We start from the raw sequence: 21,865 nt of genomic DNA, 5'->3' as shown, positions 1-21,865 counted from the left end.
TATACGTACCAAAAATGACTCGTGAAAATTGAAAATTGTGGAAATTATGAACCTTGCAATTGCAGGACGTTGAAGTATGTCCTCGGGATTAGCTGTGACAAAACGTGAGGACGTGGAAGTACGTCCTCGGGACGGCGCGGGTTAAATGATATGTAAATGATTGTAGATTTCAGTGGGAATGCTGTTGTTTCTCACACTGTCTTTCCTCACCTGTGAATCGTACCTCATTCTGTTATTAGGTGGGAATGAGGGTTTGGATAATGATGTGGAGTTTTGACTTCTTCCAGGCAGCCCATCAACCTTTCTTAAAACCATTCATGCTAATACTGTATCCAGTTTTTTAATGTGACATCCTGAACACAGTTTAAGCTGCAAATACTAATGGCTGTATTTTGTGTGTGTGTGTGTGTGTTCTTACCTAATTGTATCTTTACAGGAATTAGTCAAGCTCGTACTGTCCCGTGTCTTAAACCACATTTATCATACATATCCTTAAATTTGTGAATTGTTTTGGCACACACTATTTCATTCAGTAGTGCATTCCACTGATCAGTTGCTCTATTTGGGACACTAAATTTCCTTACGTCTTTATCACCTCTGTTTTTATGCAATTTTTTGCAGTGTCCTCTTGCTGATGCTTCCCCATACGTTAAGTAATCATTTATGTCTATTTTCTCCTTCCTTGATATGCATTTATATACGCTGGGTGGTTACCATATAACCAACCCATACGTGCTCCCTACGTGTCAACAAGTGGGTTGGTGGAGGGTTAGTGCCCCGCCCTGTAAAATAGGTAACTCAAAGTCAAGTGGTCACCCCTTACGGGATTATGGCGTCTGGCAATAGATAGATAGATAGATGTCACCTCTTCCTTCTCTCCTGTAGTGTTAATAGATTCAGTTTATTTAGTCTTTCTTCATAGCTTAGATCCTTTAACCCCTTAAACGCGGAACGTCGCATTTGCGACGGTCGGCCCAAAGGACATAACGGCGGATCGTTGCGTTTGCGATTTGAGTAAATTTTGAATAACCGCGGGCAAGCAGGCTCCAGCTGGTATTGTCTATCAGTACCGCCACCCTTGAGCTACTTTTAGCACACTTGACCTTTGTACTACTGACCTCGGTTGTTGCCAAGTTTCATTTTTTTTACCCACCCACGCACCGATGCGCGGCCCTCCCTCGTCGTGCGATATGGCAGCGCGCGGACGGCTCATACGTGTCAATCTGCGCCTTACTCTCGCAAGCACTTTATGCTATTCGGAAACGCTTGTTTCCCCAGTTGTCACACTAGCATTTTTTCGCACGGTTTGCCCCTGTTTAGCATCAGTCCACGCGAATCTTCCAAAGTGACACCATATCGAATTCAAGCTCTTCCGAGTCTGTGCCTTCCAGCCCTCCGAAAAAGGGTTTTGTGACCTCCACCCCGTACAAAACCTTGCCAGGAACCGCTAAGGGACTGAGTGACTCTGCAATAGCTAGTGAATTATTGAAAGCGTCCATGGATTATGGAAGTGACGTCGGTGTTTGGTCTAGCCTGGCAGAGTCGGACACGCAATCGAGTGCTGAGTCTGAGGTGCCAGAAGTGACTGTTTCTGTGCCAAGCACCTCAGCAGGCAAGGCTCCTGTGAAAAGGGGCCTAGAATATGGAAAGGGGGCCAAGAGGAAAAGGAGTGGTGACCCCGCTTCACAGCCATTGTCCCCTACGCCACGTCACGCCACCGCCAACCCGCCTTGCACTCCCAGCCCCATTCTCTCGTCCTCCTCTTCAGCTGCCCTTTCTCCTGAGTCTTCAGAGTCGCCTTCACCACCTCGGAAGGGAAGTAGACAGTCGACTTTACGTAGTAGAGGTTTCCATAGGCCCAGCGTTCATGGTAGTAGGGCAAGAACTTTGTCCCCTAGTGTAAGGCTAGCTCATAAGGTTACTCGCACTAGGCAACTCGCCAGTCACGCCACCGCGAGTGACCTTGAACCCTCTGCTAATCTCCCCACCACCACCACCACTACACCAACACGACCTAGGACAGCCTCTGCCTCACGCACTGTCTCACCGCCTGCCTCACCCACTCCCACACGACCTGCCTCCCCCCGCCGCCCCCAGCACCTCCCTGCCTAGGCAGGGCACTCTTGATGCCTTTGTGTGGTCAGAGGGCTCAGATTTTGTGCCAGAAGATCTGCCCTTTGATGACAGTGGGTGTGGAGTTCAGGCTGACTTCCCTGTCCAAGAGGATGGTGAATGCTTGGACTACCTGTTGGCCTTCCTTGACAACGATGTAATGGAGCAGATTTGTACCGAGACGAACAGGTATGAGGGGCAATCTGCTGCAGTTCGTGAAGGAGAAGGTGAGCCGGCAATGCCATCCACATCGCGGATGGCAGCATGGGTGCCTCTAACGATCAGGGAACTCTTTGTATTTATTGGGTTGATGTTATTGATGCCCCACAATTGGAAACATAAGCTGGAGGAATACTGGAGTTCAGACGATCTTTGCCCCACACCAATCTTCAATAAATACATGAGCCGCGATCGTTTTAGGCAGCTCATGACTTACCTTCACTTCGCGAACAATGATGAGCCTTCCCGAACTGACCCATTATGGAAAGTGAGGGGAACCCTGAATTTGATCAAGGATAAGTTTACGAGGTTCCTGCGCCCTTTCAAGAAAGTGGTGATTGACGAGTCCTTGGTTTTGTTCAGGGTCCGTCTTCGGTTTGTGCAGTATATTCCAAGCAAACGGCACCGCTTTGGAATCAAGTTTTTCGTGCTGTGCGACTGCAAGACGGGGTTCATCCTTGACTTCGTCATTTACACTGCCAGCAATGTCGATTTGGACAAGACTGACCCCCTTGGATTCTCTGGTTCTGTGGTGAAAGTGCTATTGGAAAAGTACTTTGGCGAGAATCATGTCCTGTATATGGACAATTACTATACAGCTCCTAAACTCGCCAAGTACCTTTCTGAACACGGCGTCGGATCCTGTGGCACTGTCAGGAGCAATAGGGCACACTACCCTGCCTTCCCCGAGGCTGAAAAATCAAAGCGGGGAGACGTGCACCTGAAGAAAACTGACAAGATGCTTGCGATCAGGTGGCACGATAAGAGAGTCATGAATGTGCTCACCACAGTACACAGGGGGGAAATGCTGGCCACAGGGAAGGTCGACAGAAGGACTGGCGAGCCTGTGATGAAGCCTGATGCTGTCATTGACTACAACGTCAATATGCGGCTGGTGGACAAGTCTGACATGATGATCGGAGAGATAGACTGCCTGAGGAGGAATCGTCGCTGGTACAGGAAGGTGTTCTTGCACTTGATTGATATGTGCATGCTGAACGCCTTCATCCTGTATAAGATCAAGAACAGGAAGCCAGCAAACTACTCTCTCCGATGATTTTCTAAGACTTGTGTCTACCAGCTGCTTCAGCGTTATGGGCAGGTACTGGCATTAGGTCCCAAGCGCCACCCACAGACACCTCCAGACCGCCTACAGTGTCAGGCCTACCTTCAGCGACACCGCCTGGAGCCACTGCCTGCCACTGCCAAGAGGGGAAAAGCACTGAGGAGGTGTCATGTGTGCAGCCACACTACCTGGCAGGACAGAACATTTAGGCGCACCTCCTTGCAGTGCAAAGAGTGCAAAATTCCCCTCTGTGCTTACCCGTGTTTCTTTGACTACCACAGCCTGACTAGATATTGAAAATAAGGGTAAGATTCTTGGAAATAATACTGAGAGTGACAGTGATACTAGTGTTTAGTTTTCTTTTACGTACTGACAGTGACAGTCTGATGAGTGTAAATTAGTGTATGTACTTGTAAAAGCAGTGACAGTGTTTTTTTGTGTAAATAATTGTACATAGTAATAATATAAGTATTGCGAGTGACAGTCACTCCAGTGTAAGTAGTTGAAAGCATATGTTCCTATTCTATGTTCTGACAGTGACAGTTTGTTGTGTAGAAAATATTATTTTTATAACAATGGACAGTGACACTGATGAATAAGGCAAAAAACAGACAGCTAGAGTGAAAGTGAGCGATAGAAATGAAGTGCGAGTGGCCGACCGGAGCGAGAATAAAGTGCCTGCCGTAAGGCTGAATAAACTCGTGCCGCGGTGGTCTTCCTCATTCCCGATTCACAATACTGGCAGTGACAGTGATTTTTATGGCCGTAATAGTGACAAGCGAACCTTTGCGAAGTACTATGAAGGAAAATAATGCAGTATACGTGTTTTTAGCCGTGAAAAGGGAAATGTGTGTTCAGTGACGGGAAGATCGCCGCCGCGCTGCATGTCGGCCGTGCGCTCCGTTCATTATAGCCTTATTTTCAGTGCTTATTGTACAAATACGGATTCCAAACAACCTGTACATTGTTGTATAAAGTGTACTGTGACAGATTGAGGCTGTGGTAGAAAGAAAACCAGGTTTCTGGAGGTGTGAAAGTGAAGACTTTGTTACCCAACTTTGCAAGTCTTCACAAGTCCTTTGGTAGTCCACGAAGGCTCAACATGTGTCTCAGGAGAAAGCTGAATGTAAGTACTATATGCCATAAAAATTTTAATGTTCTAGGGTTAATCTCTGATTTTTGGCAAATATTTTCCCACAGGTACTCAGACCCCGCTACAACCCCGCCACAGCGGGGGGATCGGCCGTACACAGCCGCGTTTTAGGGGTTAAGCTTGGTACCCATCTTGTAGCGGCCCTTCTGAACTTTTTCAATCTTGTCTATGTGTTTTTTGAGATGAGGACTCCAGACTACTGATGCATACTCCAGGGTTGGTCTGATGAATGATGTTATTATCTTTCTTAGCATGTCTTCATTTATGTATGTAAACGCTATTCTCATATTGGCAAGCAGTGTATACATGTTCCGTACCTTCTCACTGATGTGGTCAGCCGGAGATAGTCTGTTATTGACAATCACACCTAGGTCCTTCTCTCTTTCTGATGTGTGTAGGGTTTTATTTCCTAACATATAATCCCAAGCAGGTCTTTTTCCACTTTTACCAAACTTGATTACATGACACTTGTCTACATTGAATTCTATTTGCCATGTATTACTCCATTCATGAAGTTTATTTAATTCTTCTTGTAGCTCTTTACAAGAGTCTGTGTTAGTAATTCTCCTTTGTATTTTTGCATCATCTGCAAACACATTTAGATAAGTTTCATTTCCAGTGTTACTGTCTATATCATTTATATATACTAAAAACATGATTGGTGCCAGCACTGAGCCCTGTGGTACTTCACTAGTCACTTCTTTCCATGATGAGTAGTTTCCTCTTAGTACTGTTTTTCCTTTTCATGAGAAAATCTTGCATCCAACAATACAGTTTGCCTCGAATTCCTCCTTGATGGTATAGTTTCCATAAAAGTCTTTGGTGTGGTACTGTGTCAAATGCTTTCTTGAAATCTAAATAGATACTCTCCACCGATCCTTCTCTTTCCTGTATTGTGTTTGTTACTCTGTCATAGTAGCTCAACAGATTAGTAACACATGATTTTCCTTTTCTGAAACCAAACTGTCTTTCTGTTATCATATTGTGTTCTTTTAGATGATTTACCCAAGCTTTTCTTATAAGCTTTTCTAATACCTTACTTACAACACTGTTTAGTGGTACTGGTCGGTAGTTAAGTGGAGTTTGTCTATTTCCTTTCTTGAATAAGGGAACAATGTTTGCTTTCTTCAGATATCAGGTAGTTTCCCTTGACTCAAGGATTTCTTGAAAATTAAAAATAATGGTTTACTTAACTCCTTTGCACATTCACATAGCACCCAACATGAAATTTCATCAGGACCATTTGCTTTTCCTTTGTCTAATTTACTTAGCTCCTCCTGTATATCTTTTTCTGATGTTTGTATATCTGGTAGTATGTGTGGGCATGCATGTTCCACATAATCCCTCTCAAAAATTTTTTCCTCTGTAAAAACTGATTGGAAATTCTTGTTTAGTGCTTCACAGATATCCTTCTCTTGTGTATAGGTGATTCCATCGTCCGTAATGGATTGTATTTTATCTTTTACTTTGGTTTTGCTTCTGATGTAGCTGTAAAATAGCTTTGGTTGATCACTACTTTTGTTTATGATATCCTCCTCAAACTGTTTTTGGGCTTCCCTCCTTATTCTTGTATAATCATTTCTTGCCTGTTTGTAATTATTATATGCCCTTTCACTATTGTGTCTTCTGTATCTATTCCACAACAAATCTCTTTTTTCTTTTGATTTTTTACATTCTGTATTGAACCATTTCTTTATTTTCTTTTCTGCTTCTTTGTGCTGTGGGATGTACTTCTGGACTCCTATTTCATGAAGTTCACAGAATTTTTTATATATAGCATTTAAATCTTGTCCTCTAAGCTCCTTTTCCCAAGCTGTTTCTAAGAAGTACTTCTTTAGGTCATGATACTTTCCCTTTTTATAGTTTAGACTCTTTTTGTAACTTTCATTGCCGTTATCTATGTCATATGCAATCCTGAAGTTGCAATTTAGTACTGCATGGTCACTTTTGCCGATTGGAGGGTGATACAGTAAACCCTCACTTTATCGCAGGGTTATGTTCCAAAGGCACCCGCGATAAGCAAAAATCCGCGATGTATCGATGCTACCCCTAAAATGGCTATTTATTGTCTATTAATAAGAAAAACCAGTACGGGTACTCACTGATGATGAATGAGATGAATTGAAGATGATGATGATCATGAAGTTCAGTACAAGGTGTATATTAGTTGTGCAGCTCTTGAGAGGGCATTTATGATGACATTTCTGCGGCCGGTGAGCGAAACGTAAGTGTGGGAGGTCAGTCTACCACGCACCACACAGTTAGTTTGAATCCGATGGTCGAACCATGCGTGACTTGCAAATCATTATTTGTGGCTTATTTTTCTGCCTTCCAGTGATTGCTTGCCTTGTCTGTCAACATGGGGCCTAAGCGTAGTGCTAGTGATGCATGTGGTAACACACCAAAACGGACTGGTAAAGCGATGTTGCTGACAGAGAAAGTTAAAGTGTTGGACAAACTTCAGGGAGGAATGTCGGCGACAATTCTCCGTCAGGACGATTCCCCGTCATTTATTTACATACCAGTTTATTTAGCAAGTACAGTACACTAGTTTTTTACTTATATGAGTTATAAAATCCCCCTGAAAATTAGTTATTAAAGTATTAATTAATCAATAATAAGTATCACAACCTTATTACCTTAACCTGTCCTATCACTCCGGTACGGCCTGTGGACCCTCCAGGGAAACGTCGTCTATGGCATTTTGGAGCCGCGGACTGGGAGGCCCTCAGGCAGTACTTCTTTGATTTTCCCTGGAATGATTATTGCTTCCATGGCCGGGAGCCATCTGAGTGTGCCTTGCGCATTACGGAGGTTATTCTCTCAGGCATGGAAGCATACATTCCTTTCTCATATCCTTTGACTAACGCCAGAAAGCCTTGGTTTAATCACGCTTGTTCTAATGCTGTCCGCAACAAGGAGAGGGCCTACAAAAGGTACCAGAGCCAACCCACCCCTGAATCACATCATCTTTACGTTTCTGCCCGGAATCGTGCTAAGTCTGTTCTTCGCTCTACTAAAAATAATTTCATCCATACTAAATGCTCTCAACTCTCCAACTCGAATTCTTCCTGCTCCTTCTGGCACCTTGCCAAAAATCTTTCTAACAACTTTACCTCATCATCCTTCCCTCCTCTTTTCTACTCTGATGGTTCTGTAGCTATTTCCTCTACTGATAAAGCAGATCTCTTCGCACAGACTTTCTCCTCCAATTCCACCTTAGACGATTCCGGTGCTGTTCCTCCATCTCTTCCCCCCTCTGACTTCCTCATGGCTGACATTAAAATTTCTTCTATTGATGTATTTTCTGCCATCACTGGCCTCAGTACTAACAAGGCATATGGGCCTGATGGGGTCCCTCCTGTTGTTCTCAAGAACTGTGCTTCTGTGCTTACACCCTGCCTAGGCAAACTCTTTCGCCTTTGTCTGTCAACTTGTACCTTTCCTTCTTGCTGGAAGTTTGCTCTCATTCAGCCAGTCCCAAAGAAGGGTGACCACTCCCAACCCTCCAACTATCGTCCAATTGCTTTAACGTCCTGTATTTCAAAAGTTTTCGAGTCAATTCTCAATAGAAAAATTTTAAGGCATCTTTCCTATCACAACCTTCTTTCCGATCGTCAGTACGGATTCCGTCAGGGACGCTCCACTGGCGATCTTCTCACCTACCTTTCAGACTCCTGGTCATCCTCCTTTCGGGCCTTTGGCGAAAGCTTTGCCATTGCTCTTGACATCTCAAAGGCTTTCGATCGAGTCTGGCATAAATCTTTAATTTCCAAACTGCCCTCCTACGGTTTCTATCCTTCTATCTGTGCCTTCATCGCTAGCTTCCTTTCTGGTCGTTCTATAGCTGCTGTTGTAGACGGCCATCGTTCTTCTCCTAGATCTATCAACAGTGGTGTTCCTCAGGGCTCTGTCCTATCACCAACTCTCTTCCTTTTATTCATCAATGATCTTCTAAGCTGTACATCTAACCCTATCCACTCATACGCTGATGACTCCACCCTTCACCTTTCCATTCGGTTCCCGCAACGCCCATCTCAACAGTTACTTCAACAAACAAGGGATGAGGCTATGGCACACCTAATGTCTGACTTGGCTCGTATCTCTGACTGGGGTAAAAATAACATGGTTGTTTTTAATGCATCTAAGACTCAGTTCCTACACCTATCAACCCGACAGAATCTTCCACAGGTATACCCACTAATGTTTAATAATATTCAGCTTAATCCTGCATCATCCTTGAACATGCTTGGGGTTTCATTTACTCAGGACTTATCTTGGAAAGATCATATTACATCTCTTGTAAAATCTGCTTCCAAGAGATTGGGTGTGCTAAGCCGACTCCACTCTTTCTTTACCCCTGCACAATTGTTGACTCTATACAGGGGTTTTATCCGCCCCTGTGTGGAGTACAACTCTCATGTGTGGGGAGGCTCCCCACATACAGCTGTTCTCAATAGGGTGGAGTCAAAGGCTTTTCGTCTCATTAACTCACCTCCTCTTACTGACTCCCTTCAACCTCTGTCTCTTAGCCGCACTGTTGCATCTTTATCTCTTTTCTATCGCTACTTTAATGGTCACTGCTCCTCTGAACTGTCTGCTTGCATTCCTCCACCTCTACGACGGGCGCGTAGCACCCGTCTGGCAGCAAACTCTCATCCCTTTTCTGTCCAACTCTCTAATGCAAGAGTTAACCGTTACTCCCAGTCATTTATTTATGCAACAGGTCAGCTCTGGAACTGTCTCCCTCTGTCTGTATTTCCTGCTGCCTATGATCTCCAGTCTTTCAAACGCAGTGTGTCCAGGCATCTCAAAATGATCGGATCTTGAATTTGGTTCTCTGTTGTATTTTGTTTTTCTCTTGGAGGGAACTGTTACTGCGGGCTCATGGCCTTTGGTTCCTTCTTCCTCGCATTAAAAAAAAAAAAAAAAAAATATTTATAGAATGACAGGGAATCATCCATGTTTTAATGGTGAATTGACTTGATGGTGAATTGTCTCTGAACCGTGTGTTTGGGGTGAGTCAACTGTTCTTACAATAAAGAAGACAGAACGTAGCATACGGGACTAAACGGGAGTCAGTGTGGGCTAGTGCACCAGACTGTGCTGAAGTGTCTCCACCTATGCCTGTGACCTGGCTCAGAACCGTATGTTTGGGGTGAATGAGTCAACTGTTTGGACAATAAAGAAGGCAGAATGTAGCATATGGGAGGCAGTGAGAGTTTGTGCACCAGACTGCTGAAGTGTCTCCACCTACGCCTGTGCTTGTCAGGTAAACTGGGAGGTGCGGTATGGTGGTGTGGTGCGGTCCTGCTCCTTTCTTTGAGGAGGGCGCGTCGGCAGCAGCCAATCAGCGGCAAGTAACAATGTAAAGCGTGTTTGGATTGGCTACTGGTAAGGCTCCAGCCAATTGTGTGCCACCTACCAATGAGTCTGGGTATTTCCTCACCCCATGCCAGGATTTCGGTTGTATTTTATCAAATATATTAGCTGATTTTTAATTATTATTTTAATATAGCTATTAATATTTTGGAATAAATAAAGATGTAAAATACCATAAACATATCCATTTCAGAATACAGTACAGTAATCCCTCTAATATCCGAACGCCCAATATCTGAACATCCCCACTAACCGGACATAATCCTCCTGGGATCCAACATTCCCAAAATGGGCCAAAAACTGCAAAAAATTCGAAAAAAATCTGACTTTTTTCCCTCCCATAATTTGAAATTCCCGCCTGGCGCCAAACAGCTGTTACACCATGGTCCCTTCACCCCTTCCTTCCTCCCCCTCCCCCCTCCCCTGTCAGGTTGCCATTTGGTATTTTTCATTACCAATTGTGGGCCAATTTGATAATGAAAAATTCGTTTGGTAATGAATTAGAATAATGCATTACCAAATGGATTTTTCACATGTATGAGGATACACAGGATGGAGATGGTGGATTGTTTGCTCTCTCTGATTAATCTGCTACCCTACATAGTGTGAAAATAATCAACATGGTGTTAGTTATAAGGAGAGTGATTACATGTATTTCCACTTGTATATATAATTAGTGAAGAATATATGCTAGCTTTACGAATTTGGTAATGAAAAGTTATATTTGACAATGAAAGTTGAGGAGATTGGTAATGTGGCTGTTGCGATCTGGCAACTCTGTTACCCCACCAACATCAACAGTCACAGCTTAACTCCGATGGAGAGCAGATACTCATAACAGTGCAAGCCACAGGTGCTTGTTTTTTGTGAATAAACAGTGAATAAACTGCAATACCTTGCCACTAGAACACACAGGAATTTACAGTGGTGTGCAGTGTTAAGAAATTAGAATTTAGAGTGCAGAGGATTAACTGTGGACTGCAAACTGGCGGTTCAAACCAGTCCAGGAGCCACAGACTTGTAAGTACCCAGAATGTTTAATATTGTATAAACTCACCTCTAAAACCTCATTTTATGGTTCTTTTGCATTTATTTCAGTCTTTTATGTCCCTTATTGGTGTGATTTGGGTCTTAAATAGGTGCAATGCATGTCCAGAGGGAGTTGTATAGGTGTTTTTCAGAGTTAGGGTCCATAAGTACTAGTCCATAAGCTGGGGCCCAATATCCGGACAGGACCACTATCCGGACCTGCCTATGGCTCTATTGATCCGGATATTGGAGGGGTTACTGTACTGAAAATAAAGATGTAAAATATGAGGCGTCTCGTGGACAAGGGGTGAATGCCCCCCTTTTTTTTTTTTTTTTAGTTATGAGCGTTTAAAGTTCAGGAATAGGTGGCAGACATAGAATATTATAGAATAGCATGTTATTATATATCATTAGAATCCTCTGGAAGAGGCAAATTTATACTGCAGGAAAAAATGAAAACACACACACACACACACACACACACACACACACACACACACACACACAGTAAAACACGCGATGGTGTTTTTTCAGCATATAGTAATTATTGTTCAATCAACTTGAAATTCATTCCTGTATTAGATGTAAATGAAACTAAGATACTGTGAAATTTTCAGCCAAAAATTCCTATAATTAATATTTTTCCTATCATTATTAATTAAATATTTTCATCTCCTTATCGGCAACAGGTTGTTTTATTGTGTGTATGATAACCATTATATTGTTAATGACTGATACAATGAAGTTATAATACTCACCAACTATTTACAACTCCAACTGCACACCAAGATGAAGAGGGGGGGGGGGGGCCTAATAGTTAGTAGTTGAGGACGTCATCGGAGTGTAAACAAAGCCAGGCTTCACTCACGTGCTTGGTGGGATGACTAGCGGGGGTGCCAGCGCGAGTCTGATAGGCTGAGAGGCGGCCCTTTAACTCTGACAGAGGGAGCCGCTCGCCCATTGGCTGGGCGCGTGCCGACATTCGCCCCTACCGCTTTGAAATCACAGACCCTCCCCACCCTCCTCCTCCTCCCCTCCACGTGTGCAAAACAAGGGAGATTGAACCTAGAATTCTGAACCCACTTGGGTCGGAATCGGAAAACGCTCTTCACCACGAGATTTTCAGTGCTTCCATCTATCGGAAAACATGCATAACTCATTTTTGATGGGGGTGGCACATTCGCCCCTTGTCCATGAGACTCCTCATATGTACTGTACCCTCAAAATAGCCGTAGTAGGCTTTGCGGAAACAGCGATGAGGCGGAGTTTCCGCAATGTAAAAATACTTAGGTTCCAATGAAAATCCCGCGATAAAGTGAACCGGCAATATCTGAACTGCATTATAGCGGGGGTTTACTGTATATTAAATTGTCAATATCGTTTTCTTGCCTAGTAAATATGAGATCTAGCATTGACGGTACATCGAGTCCTCTTTTTCTGGTGCTTTCCCTTACATGTTGCGTTAGGAAAAACTCTTGCACAAGATCCAGGAGCTTTTGGTCCCAACAGCTTTCTTGGCTGTGTGTGTGTGTGTGTGTGTGTGTGTGTGTGTGTGTATGTGTGTCTGTGTGTGTGTCTGTGTGTCTGTGTCTGTGTGTGTGTGTCTGTGTGTGTGTATTTATCTAATTGTGATATACAGGAAATGAGCTATGCTCGTGGGGTCCCCTCTCTGTTTCTCAGTAAGTAAAATTTAGCTTTAAACTCGTTTAAGTTTTTAGACTGGACGATCTCTTTGTCCAGGCTATTCCACAGGTCTATACATCTATAAGGAAAACTATATTTCTTGATATCCTTCAAGCAGCTTGGTTTCTTCAGTTTCATTCCGTGTCCTCTTGTTACTCTCTTATCCCATAAAAACAGATCTTCTTTGTCAATTTTATCTACTCCAACCATGGTCCTGAACACTGCAATCATGTCTCCTCTCTTTCTCCTGTCTTCTAGGGAAGGCAAATCCAGCTTTTCCAACCTCTCTCTATATGACAGATCTGCCAGACTGGGGACCATCCTGGTTGCTGTTCTTTGTATTCTTTCAATCTTGTTTATATCTTTCTTTTTGTGTGGGGACCACACTACTGCTGCATATTCTAAGCTGGGGCGAATCATGGCCACTATCAATTTTTTCATCATCTCCTCATCCATATAATGAAAAGCTACTCTTATATTAGTCAGGAGTTTATACGTCTCTCTAACTGCCTTGTTAATGTGTTTTTCAGGTGACAAACTGTCCTGAACCAGCACTCCCAAATCTTTCTCTTCTCTCACTTTTGTAATTGGTTCATTACCAATTAAATAATTCAATGATGGGCTCTTGGTACTTTTACCCATTTCCAATATTTTACATTTCTTTGCATTAAATTTCATTTCCCACCTCCGGCTCCAATTGTGTATCCTATCCAAATCCTCCTGCAGCATTTTACAATCCCCCTCAACCTCTACCTTCCTCAAGATCTTTGCATCATCCGCAAACAGACTGCATAACTGTTCACTCCATCTACCATATCATTTACATAAATCAGGAACATTACTGGCGCCAACACCGAGCCCTGTGGGACTCCACTTGTTACTTCCCTCCATCCAGACATCCTATCCTTTATTACTGTCCTCATTTGTCTGTCGCTCAAAAAGTCTCTCATCCATTCCAGGAGGTTCCCCTTCAGTCCTCCTATATGCTCTAGTTTCCACATTAGTCTCTTATGAGTCACCTTGTCGAAGGCCTTCTCCAAATCTAAATACACACAATCCACCCAACCATCTCTCTCCTGTACCACATCAATCGCTCTTGAGTAAAAACTCAACAAGTTGGAAATACATGACCTTCCACTTTTAAATCCAAACTGACTTTCAGCCAAAATATTCATCTCTTCCAGATATTTTATCCATCTATCTTTCAGAATTCTCTCACACAGTTTTGTGACCATGCTGGTTAGGGACACTGGTCTATAATTCAGGGGTTCTTCCCTGTTTCTTCCCTTGTAAATTGGTACCACATTTGCCCTCTTCCATTCATGAGGCAATTTCCCCCCTTCCAGAGAACACAATTAAACCGTGAATCTTATCCGCCAGTTGTTTTCTGCATTCCTTCAGTACCCAATTAGAGATTCCATCAGGTCCTGGGGCTTTCCTCACATCTTGAGTTTCCAGAAATTTATACATTTCCTGTACTTCCACTTTTATATCTTTTATCACTACATTTCTAGCCACTCCCTCCCCTTCCTCAGACTCATTTTCATTAGTGAAAACTGACTGGAAACGTTTGTTCATTATTTCTGCTTGCATTGCCGCATCTTTATAGACCTCTCTTTCTACTTTCAGTTTGGTGATTCCTTCCTTTTGTTTTAGTTTGCCATTGACAAATCTATAAAACAGTTTGGGTTCATCCTTACATTTGTCTATTATACCTTTTTCAAAATTCCTCTCTTCCTCTCAGCGTATTCTTGTGTAATCATTTCTAGTTCTTTTATATTCATCCTTTGTTCTGTTGTTATCTCTCTTTCTCCAATTGTTCTATGCTGTCTCTCTCTCTTTTTTTTGCTATCATACACCTTCTATTAAACCACTCTTTTTTTCTACTTTCTTTCTCCCTTACTCTTGGCACAAATGTTTCCACTCCCGAATTCTAGAAGGCTAGAAAAATATCACACTTCCTCTGTATCTCTCTTGTTTCTCTGAATTTCCTCCAATCTGCATTTTCGAAAAATTTTCTCAATCCTGTAAAGTTTGCTTTCCCAAAGTTGTATCTTCCCTGCCTATAAAGCTCGTCTCTTGGCTGCACGTTCCCTGTTATCATGTGGAACTCAGTGATCACATGATCACTTTTTCCAATAGGACACAGATACTCCAAGAATTCTATTACATCAGGTTCTTTGGTAAACAGTAAGTCTAGTATTGTTGGTGTGTCCTCACTTCGGAACTGTGTCTCTTCTTTGACCCACTGCATCATAACATTGTTCATTGTTATGTTTAATAATGTAGTGCCCCATGAATCTTCACTGCCTTCTGAGTTGCATTCCTCCTAGTTCACCTCTTTACAATTGAAGTCACCCATTAAAATTATATTACTGTATTACTTTTCTCAATCATTTTCTGTAAATAGCTAGCCATGTCTGACAACATTTCCTGATATTCATCATCACTTCATGCTCTTGTCTTAGGGGGAACATACACTACTGCCATATCTCTCTTGTTATTTTCTCCAGTTTCTAATTTCATATTTATCACTTCGGCCCTGCCTTCTCCTACTTCCACTGTATCAACATTTATGTTGTTCTTCACTGCTATCATCACTCGTCCTCCCTTTTTTTCTTTTCTGTTTTTCTGCACAGTTTGTATTTACCACCTCCCATATGAAAATCAATATCTTCTCTTAATTTGGTCTCTACAAAGCACATAACATCAGGTTCATGTCCACTCAAAAAATCGTTGATTTCTAGCCTTGCCGATTTTAAACCATCAACATTAGTATATGCCACCTTCCAGTTTTTTTTGATGTTTTATATACCCTCTTTTCTCCTTCTCTTTGCCAGTACCACGTCCTTAATTTCTGATCCATGACTCTCCAATAAAACTCTGTCTTCTCTTCCTCCGTTCTCTTCGTTTTTTACCTTTGCTTCTTTTAGTACTGTAATTCCTTTATTTTAGCTCTTTCTTCTTCATTTGCATCTCTCCATATCCAAACATTTTTTAACCCTTCCTTGTCTGATAACTTCCATGTTCTACTGATAATTCCATTTACTGTAGCCTGAGACTTAAACTTAACCTTCAATGGCCTTGGCCCTCCTTCCTCGTACTTTCCTAACCTAAACACCTCTTCATTCTCTCCTTGAACTTCGTTGTTTTCCTCCATGACTACTGATATTATTTCTTTAACCATGCTTAGTTCTTCTCTTTCTCTTTCTGATCTTATTGTCATATGTTTTTCTTTAACTCCTGAAATTATTAAACATTTTTTCTTATCTGCTACATCCCTAACTAAAGATTCTCTACTTCTCAGCACCCTAATCACTTCCCTCTCCACCTTTTCCTTGCTTTGTTGTTCTATAATCTCTTTCAGATTTACATTTCCCTCTTCCTGAATTTCCTTCCATCCCTTATGTTGCTCCTTGATTTCTTTAATGTGTTCATCCTGTATTCTTGATTTGGATTCATTCTCATCTACTTTGCTTTTCATCCTGTCTCTTTCTTCTTCCAACCTCTTATTCTCCCTCTTGAGCTGTTTTATTTCATTTGATGTTGATTCGTTACTCACTTTCAATTCTGTGACTTCTCTTTCTTACTCTACACTGCGTGTGCAAACTTTTTCCAGTTTACTTCGTAAAGCTATGATCTCTCTCTCTCTCTCTTGCTGTTGGGTTCATTCCTGTAACTCTCTAATTACTACTCATACCTATTTTATTTCCTTGACATTCCTTTCTGTTGTTTTCTCTACTCCAGCTACTCTTGTTTGGTTCAACATATTACTTGCATTTCCCACATCGTCTGGAAAAGCCCTCGAATTCCTTTTCATCATATGTAAACAAAGCTCCGTCGCCTTCTGCCATTGTGCTACCATATGGAATCTTTCTATTTCCACTGTATCTTGAACTCTTTGACCAAAACTTGCTGTTTTTTTTTTTTTTACTATTGACCGACAGGACCACCACGCATGCACTCATTTTCACAATCACAATAGGCTTGTCTCCTTGTTCGCTGCTGATTTTGCAGTTACTTCTGCACAGTCCAGGAAGAGCTCCATCTCTGTTGGTGACCTGTGTGTGTATGTGTGTGTGTGTGTGTGAGAGAGAGAGAGAGAGAGAGAGAGATTCAGAACTTTTGCTTGAAGTGTAATAATCATTGTCTAAACTATGGATATGCTGGCTGTAATGGGTCTGTTCACTCTAACTTGGTAGCTCTTTTGATACCTTTATGATATAAAATTGCTGATATTATTTACAGTAGTTCCATATCAGAGGATAAAGTTGAAACGTGTTCTTTCTAGGTGTATGGGCTGAGTGATTTTTATTGCTTCTGCCCAGACCAGCCACATCCACTGAGACATTCCGCATTCACCGTGATACTCCCCCATGCACACGCAGCGCACCTCACTCTCTACACCAGGTTAGTTGGCTGATTCCTTTTTTATAATATCTGTATTTCCCTCCTTTATATCCCTCTTAGTCACTTCATTGATAGGAGGGCATGCTTAACATCCACTCCCTTGATGCAATGCTACATTCTGGTGGCTACACTGAGTGACAAGCTAAGTGGTTTCTTGTAGCTCAGGAACAAGATTGACTAAATTGGGTGGTATTCTCAACCAGATGGTGGTAGGTGTGGCTCTGCCTACTACTTCCCTCATGTCTATGAGTATCATTCTTTTTCTGTGTCTGTCCTCCTCTCTTCCTGTTTCTCCTATCATTTCTGTCACATTTTATTACTCTTCTTTCCACTTCAGGTGGCACTGCACTGAGTGACAAGCCAGATGGTTTCTTGTAACTCAGGAAACCATTTACTATGCTGGGTGGTAACCATATACAGTAGCCAAATCATGGGGTGACATGGAGCCTACTGTGGTGCCCTGGGTGGAGACATACAAATGCAGCATCCACCTAGGAACCAAACCTTGACATTAATCCCTGCGCCTGGCTGTAGTGAGGTGCTGTCAGCCACTTGGGAATATCAGTTCACAGCACAGGATGGCCTTGCAGGGGTGGTCGCTTTCCTGTGATGGATGGGTCTGCGTAGTCGGACAGACTGGGGTGGCTCAACAGTAACAACATGATGCTCAAGTGAATTAAGGCACTCCTACCAGATGTACAAGAACATTTTGCCATCTAAGAGGTGGTTAGGGTTTGTCATTCACTTAATGCACCTGAGGGACAGGTGACCATCATGCAGTTTAACACCCAAAGGATGGCTAGGGTTTTATTACTCATTGCTGTTCAGTGACACATGACTGGTCATTAACTTTAAAAATCTGGACAAATTTGCCTAGCACTGGGTTCCTGTGCTCCTGATGGGACAGTAAAGGATTGGATGATGGATGGAAGTGTTTAAAATTTGGGGCAGTTTGGGGTGGGGTGTACCTCCTGTGATTCAATGAAGTCCCATGGAAATAAACTGCTAGACAACTCTCTGTGGGTAATAAAAAGACCCCCCTCAGATATGTTCATTATTGTTATTAGGGGTATACAGTATTGATTTTACATATAGTGGTTGTGTAGAAAGTGAATAAAATGTAACTTTTATTTATTTATTTATTTATTTATTGTTCTGAAAGGAGACATACTGTAACAATTCACATGCAGCCATTAATGATCTTCATTACATTGTGAAGAAGACTCAAGTTGCTTAGTTCCTAATATTGTACTAAAATGTACCACATGATGGTGTTAGCCACTCTATCTTCATTCTGTGGTGTGGTTTTATGTCATAGAAACACTTGAAATCTTATGGTATCATATTGTTTCGTTTATAAAGGCTCCAGCATGCTTGCACGTGTTGGCCTTGGTCACCTGATGGTGATTTTCGACACTGCTTGATCTCTGGGAACCTCCCTGTTCAATCCCATATCCCTGATGGCACACTCTGTGACCTCATCCCAGGTCTTTTTTGATTTGCCTCTCACAACCTTACCCCTATCGTTCACACTTTTTGCCCTCCTCACCCAGTTGTTATCCTCCATTCTCTCAACATGCCCAAACCATTTCAGTCTTCCACTCTTCATCACAACAACACCAACACACTCAAGTCTCATTCTTCCTGTCAACTCTTCATTTACAATCTAAGCCCCCCTAGGCCACGTATTCAAGGATACATTACATATCCATCAAATTATTGCCATTTCTGTGTGTTTGAGCCTATGAATATCCTCCTCCTTTTCTGCCCAGGTCTCACAACCATACAGCATTACACTCATAACATGCCACATACAAAAATCCCTTAGCATGAAGGGAGAGCCCTCTAGTGCTGTAAATCAGCAAGCAAAAGCCAGTTATTATCAGTATCAGTATTGGAAGGGAAATATTATCCTATAATTGGAATTGTATCGGAATCGATGGAGTAACAATGAAAAATATATAAATGTTGGTTTTACCCAATGACCTTCGACTCCAGCACTCTCTTTCTCTATTCTTCTAGGTGTGAACTAACACTGTAGTGATGATTATTTTTCAAATATATGATCGTATTTCACATTTTGTTGACTGTCTTAAATAGTAAATTCATCTTCATCTAAATGGTAAAATACTTGGGCTAAAACATACAAAATATTTAGACCTTAATATTATATCACTGTGGTTAGAATGAAGTTCGACATAAATAGCTAGAAAACAGTCTTCTGTCAGGAGCTGTGGTGGACTGGTAGGAACATGCGAGTCAAGGGGTACACATAGAAACACTGGCGGTGTTCCATCAATGATATGACTTAGGCTTAATGTTTAATTTCGATGGTACAAGAGCTGTGAGCAGAAATTAAGTTTTTTTCAATTTTTTTCTACTAATCTTCAGTAAAATTTATATAAATAATATACACAACTTAATTATTACTTTTTTGGACTTAAAAGAGTTAAGTGCTATATTTGAATACGTTTCGTTTCATTTTTAAAGGCTCCAACATGGTTGCGTGCGTCGGCCTTGGTCACCTAATGGCGGCTTTCTACACTGCACGATCCGTTGCGGCCTCCTTGTTCAGTCCCTTAACCCTGAGGTCACACTTAATGACCTCGTCCCATGTCTTTCTCGGTCTACCCCTCATAACCCCACCCCCAATATTAACACTTCTCACCTTCCTCACCCAGTTATCATCCCCCATCCTCTTCACATGTCCAAACCATCACAATCTACCTCTCCTCATCACAACACCAATACACTCCAGTCCCATCCTACCTCTCAACTCTTCCATCGTAAACCCAGCCCCCCCGGACCTTGCATGCAGGGACGCACTACACATCCACCTAATCATTGTCATTTTTGTACGTCTGAGCCGGCGAATATCCTTCTCCTTTACTGCCCAGGTCTCACTGCCATACAGCATTACACTCCTAATACATGCTACATACTAAGATCCCTTAGCATGTAGGGAGAGTCCTCTCAGTGTCAGAAGAGGCAAGAGCTCCCTGAACTTCTTCCAACCACCTTTCACCCTAGCCACAGAGCTAGCTTCAGCCCCACCTCCAGCACACAACATGTCTTCCAAGAGATTCACCAGCAAGTTCAATCCTTTCACGCCTGACAATCTCCTCCTGCTCTCCCCGACATGCCGTACACATAAAATCAGCATTATCTCGCAGTCTACCTCCGATACCACTACATGTCTTGTGCACCCATTTATCACAAACACCGCACAAGATAGAATTACTTCCCACGCCCTTGTGGCAAACTGCACATGGCCACTCTCCCTCGTCTTTGACAGCACCGCCACCAACCCTAGATATCATCACTTTTGTTTTATCTGCATTTACCCTTAAGTCCTTGTGCCCCATACAATCTCATCACTTCCTAAACCTTTCCTTCGCCTCCCTTTCGTTCTCTGCAATCAACACCAAATCATCAGCATACAACATCTCCGACGGGAGTACATTTCTAAAGTCACGTGAAAGGGTTTCAAGTACCATGATAAACAACATGGGACTCAAAACTGACCCCTGCTGCACACCAACATTCACGGAAAACTCATCACCCACATACATAGCCATAACCACCCTAACCAGCCACTCCTCCAACCCAAGCTTTCTCATTGCCCACTTCACCACCTCTCAAGAGACTCTGTCAAAGGCCTTTTCCAAATCAACAAAAACAAAATACAGATCCCTTCTCCTACCAATATATTTTTCCTGAAGCTGTTGAACAATGAATATGGCATCAGTGGTCCCCCTACCTGGCATAAACCCAAACTGCATCTCATCAGTATTCACTCTTTCCCTAATCATACCTTTTAAAACTCTCTCCATTACCTTCACAATCCGATCTAAAAGCATTATACCTCTATAATTTCCTCTTTCCAGGGCATGACCCTTCCCTTTATACACATTTACAATTACACTCTTCAGCCAATCATCTGGGACAACACACTCATAAAAAATCATATTTATCAGGTCAGTAACTAACCTCACCCCTATATCGCCTGAGGCCTGCAACATTTCAGCAGTCAACCCAGACACACCTGCTGCCTTCCCCACCTTCATCCCGCCTATTGCCTCACTCACAGTAGCAGGATCAATCAAAGGCCAAGGGCCAAACACTGGATCCGCTGGCTCCAAACCTTCCCTGTCCCAGTCAAACTCCTCATTTAACAACCGTCTATAATGCTCTCTCCATGCATCTTTAATATCCTCACTGTTCACAACTACCCTTCCATCATCATTCTTCACACACTGCTCACCTATGATATCCCGATTATCCCTCTTCATCTGATTTGCCACCTTAAATATCATATTTTTTCTTTTCTCATGATTTAGGTTATCAAGTAAAAGTCTCTGTGACTCAGACCTCACCCTGTATACCTCTCTTCTAGCCCTATGCTTGGCAGCCAAGTATTCCTTCTTGCTACCACCCTTCTTCCATTCCCGGAAAAGCCTTCTTTTCTCCTTAACTGCAGCTTCTACACCCTCATCCCACCACCAAGTTACTTTATGTCTTGGTGGTCCTCTTGTCCAACCGCATGTTACATCAGTAACTCTGAAGAGATTGTTCTTGAGGGCTCTGTACTGTTCATTAACACCTATGTCTACAGCTCCCTGTTCAGCCATCACTCTCCTCTTCTCGTTATAGAAGTCATCCCTTACTACTTGGTTTTTCAGCTTCCATATTTTCCTCCTAGGTACATAAGTCCTCTTTTTCATCACTCGTTCTTTAAGCACCACATCACTAATCAATAGTTTGTACTGCTGCACACACTCCTCACTTCCTATAACTTTAACATCCCTCAC

The 21,865-nt window shown here is 42.5% G+C and overlaps 1 protein-coding gene across 1 annotated transcript in view; it reads left to right on the top strand.

The window, feature by feature from the left end:
- Positions 1-21,865, top strand: part of LOC145394156 (uncharacterized) — a 156,957-nt gene that overhangs the window by 112,793 nt on the left and 22,299 nt on the right. Inside the window, exon 11 of the mRNA XM_080268135.1 lies at positions 16,936-17,054. Within this exon, the coding sequence (XP_080124261.1) occupies positions 16,936-17,054 (119 nt within the window). The remainder of the gene's footprint in view (positions 1-16,935; positions 17,055-21,865) is intronic.

The sequence above is a fragment of the Coenobita brevimanus genome, chromosome 26 (assembly GCF_032717465.1).
Source record: "Coenobita brevimanus isolate Jiangsu-jjx chromosome 26, ASM3271746v2, whole genome shotgun sequence".
In the NCBI taxonomy this organism is placed as follows: domain Eukaryota; kingdom Metazoa; phylum Arthropoda; class Malacostraca; order Decapoda; family Coenobitidae; genus Coenobita; species Coenobita brevimanus.
Note: the sequence above shows the minus strand (reverse complement) of the source record. Positions and strands in the feature narration are given on the sequence as shown.